The 2,799-nt window shown below is 40.6% G+C and overlaps 1 protein-coding gene across 1 annotated transcript; it reads right to left on the bottom strand.

The window, feature by feature from the left end:
• Positions 1–1,111: 1,111 nt before the first annotated feature.
• LOC103757060 (proto-oncogene Mas) lies at positions 1,112–2,101 on the bottom strand. The gene has a single exon (XM_008923164.1). The coding sequence runs from the start codon at positions 2,099–2,101 to the stop codon at positions 1,112–1,114; it is 990 nt and encodes a 329-aa protein (XP_008921412.1).
• Positions 2,102–2,799: the final 698 nt, after the last annotated feature.

Below are 2,799 nucleotides of genomic sequence, written 5' to 3'. Positions count from 1 at the left end.
TTGGGCAAGTGGCCCTGGGAATTAAATTCCACAAAATACCAACCCCAGTACCCTGGCATACAGCAGAAGGAGACAGGCAGCTGGAACAGTGCTCCTGGGGTGTAGCCCCAGTCACTCACTGTGTCCAGTCACTCACTGTGTGAGGCACACCTTTCTTTTTTCTGTTTATCCAAAACCGATTGTTATAAAACAGAGAGACACATGGGGAATATATATTCTCCAGAGAACAGATAAATACTAAGTAAGTGTCTGGGACAACAAATGTTGGGACTGATTTTCTTACAGACTCCTTGAATAACTAAACCTACAGGAACACTGACATTTTGGGGATAAGCCAACCCCACCCCTCATAATTAGGGTAAAAGCCCTCTGTGAGTTGACAACATCCCTATATTGGCAGAAACTCCTGTGTGTCAGGTACCAAATTATCCAAGGACCCAGAGACATGTTGATGTCACTGGAAATTGTGCAACATATACTTTGAAAACAGACTCTGAAGTAGCCCCTTAAAGGCAGATGAATTAGACTATTTAATATATACTTTGATTTCTTGCTAGACCAAAGCTACACTGTATGTGCTTGGCTATGTATGGGGACTTATTCTCATACGTGGATTTCTTCTTCTGTTTCCCCAAGGGAGCAGCTCTTTTGCGCACTTCAACAAGCTGGAAACAGTTGAAACCAAATCCCAGTATGTAACGTGAATCCTGTGTTTAGTGGATTTGACTTTTAAAAATGCAAATACACACAGGCCCTGATGACTTCAATAGCATTTATGGCTGCTTGGTGCTTGTATAAATGTCACACTATTTATAACATATTTCTGTGTCCTTTTTTTATATTCTCTGTTGGCCTGTCTCTTTTCCACTGTGGTATCTTTGACTGACATAGTCACATCAGGATGTAGCATGTGTTTGAATAATTAAAAAAATACAAATAAAAGTTATCTTTATTCTAGTCCATATTTTTCCATTGCTCAACCACCAAAGATAACAATACCATTTCACTACTGCTTTTTACATTCTATGGAAGAAAAATACTTTTAGTTTTGCAGTGGTTTATTAGACCTTCCAAGTCCAATTATTTGCCCCTAGAGTTTTGCCCCTAAGCTTTAGAAAATTGTTTCAGCTATATCCAAACTCATGCCAACTTCCTGGCTTCTCGGCCGCAACCCATCAGTGAGTGCTCTACTAAGAACCACTTTGAGGCTTTCCTTGAACCTCTTCTTCTTGCTGCTTCCTACAAAGAAGTAAACAAGGGGGTTGATGCTACTGTTAACGGTGGAGAGAACGACGGTGACGTGGTTCTGCTGGCTGAGCAAAGATGACCAGTGGTGATAATTCAGAAGATACAACAGCCTCATAGGCATGGCAAAGATGAGGAAGACAATGACCGTGGCGACAATGATGATGTAGAGCTTTGACGAATGAGGTCTCAGGGAGTTACGATGAATCCTGATAACTAAGATCAGGCTGGACAGAATCATTAGAGGAATGAAGATCATGAAAGTCAGGATCCACGTGAAGATGAGCAGTGCTTGGCAATGGTTGCCGTTGTCGAATTTTTCCTTTGTTGAATCATCTTTGCATGTTAAATATTCGGCTACTGTCATCAGAAAAGACAGAGTCCACAGGATTGCACACACAATTGCCGATTGGTGCTGTGACCGGTGGCATCGGTACCAGATGGGGTAAACAATAGACAGACACCTCTCAATACTGATGGCTGTCAGGAGATAGAGACCAGTATTATAGCCAAGAAGGAAGATGATAGATAGTATGGTGGTGATATAATAGTAAAAACCATATGCAAATCCAAAACCAGCAATGTACTCAATTGACAGAATAAATGTACAAAGCAGTAAGGAGATATCAGCAATGGACAGGTGTGTGATATACGCAGTGAATGGGTTTCTTTTGATCTGGAAGCAGAGGCACCAGAGGACAATTCCATTTTCACAAAAACCCAGGAAGGAGATGATCATAATTATCCAAAGTGGGGTCAATATCTCCCAGACCCTTTCCTGTGTAGAAATGTTTCTGTGCATTGAGATGTTCTCTGTGCCTTCGCTGGGATGAAACGTTATGTTTGACTCATCCATGGGGAAAGCTCAAGTTTGGATAGCACAGCTCTTCCTTCTGTAAATATGTATAAAAATATACTGTGAGCATTGTGTGCTCCTCCCCTCCCCCTTTTCTTTCTGTTTTGTGGACCCTCAATTTCTGGTCTTACTTGAAGGCCTTGGCAAAAGGAAAACCAGTTTTGATATACTGATGCTAGCTGAAACCCAGTTAGAACTACTTTTGGCAATCTTAAAGATCACTAAGCCCATCATGCTAGCAGAAATCTTGAGCTTTCTTCTGTATGGGGTCAGCATATGAGATTCTTTCAAAGAGCTCTTGGATAAGCAGTGTTTCAATCACATTGCAATGTTTCTTGATACAGTCATCACAAATAGCTTTGGTGGCTCTTCTTACAGCCCTAGGTTGTTCCCAGAGAGGTCTGTTCAGCTCTATTGAGACTAATGGCACTAATTTTAAGTTAAACATATGTATTTCAGCTGAATTTGGCTCATAGGTTTTTTGTTTAAAGAAAAAAATTGATACCGACATCAGTTTTCCAGAAAGGGATTTAATAAGTAAATCAAAATAGTATGTAGTTACTCAGCATTGTATTCCCCCTAAGTACAGAGGTGGAGGGAAGTTGAGAGAGCAATTTTTTATCCACTTAAAATGTCATTCATCACAACATAGCGTAATTTAACCATGTTTACACACTCTGAACACTTAGCACAACTGC

The sequence above is a fragment of the Manacus vitellinus genome, unplaced genomic scaffold, assembly GCF_001715985.3.
Source record: "Manacus vitellinus isolate BGI_N305 unplaced genomic scaffold, ASM171598v3 ctg7180002427957_pilon, whole genome shotgun sequence".
NCBI lineage: Eukaryota > Metazoa > Chordata > Aves > Passeriformes > Pipridae > Manacus > Manacus vitellinus.
The sequence above is the reverse complement of the archived record's forward strand: the minus strand, read 5'-3'. Positions and strand labels throughout refer to the sequence as shown.

Bases quoted from the DNA above. Each gene is read 5' to 3' on its own strand.
- LOC103757060 (XM_008923164.1), bottom strand. From the start codon at position 2,101: ATGGATGAGTCAAACATAACGTTTCATCCCAGCGAAGGCACAGAGAAC.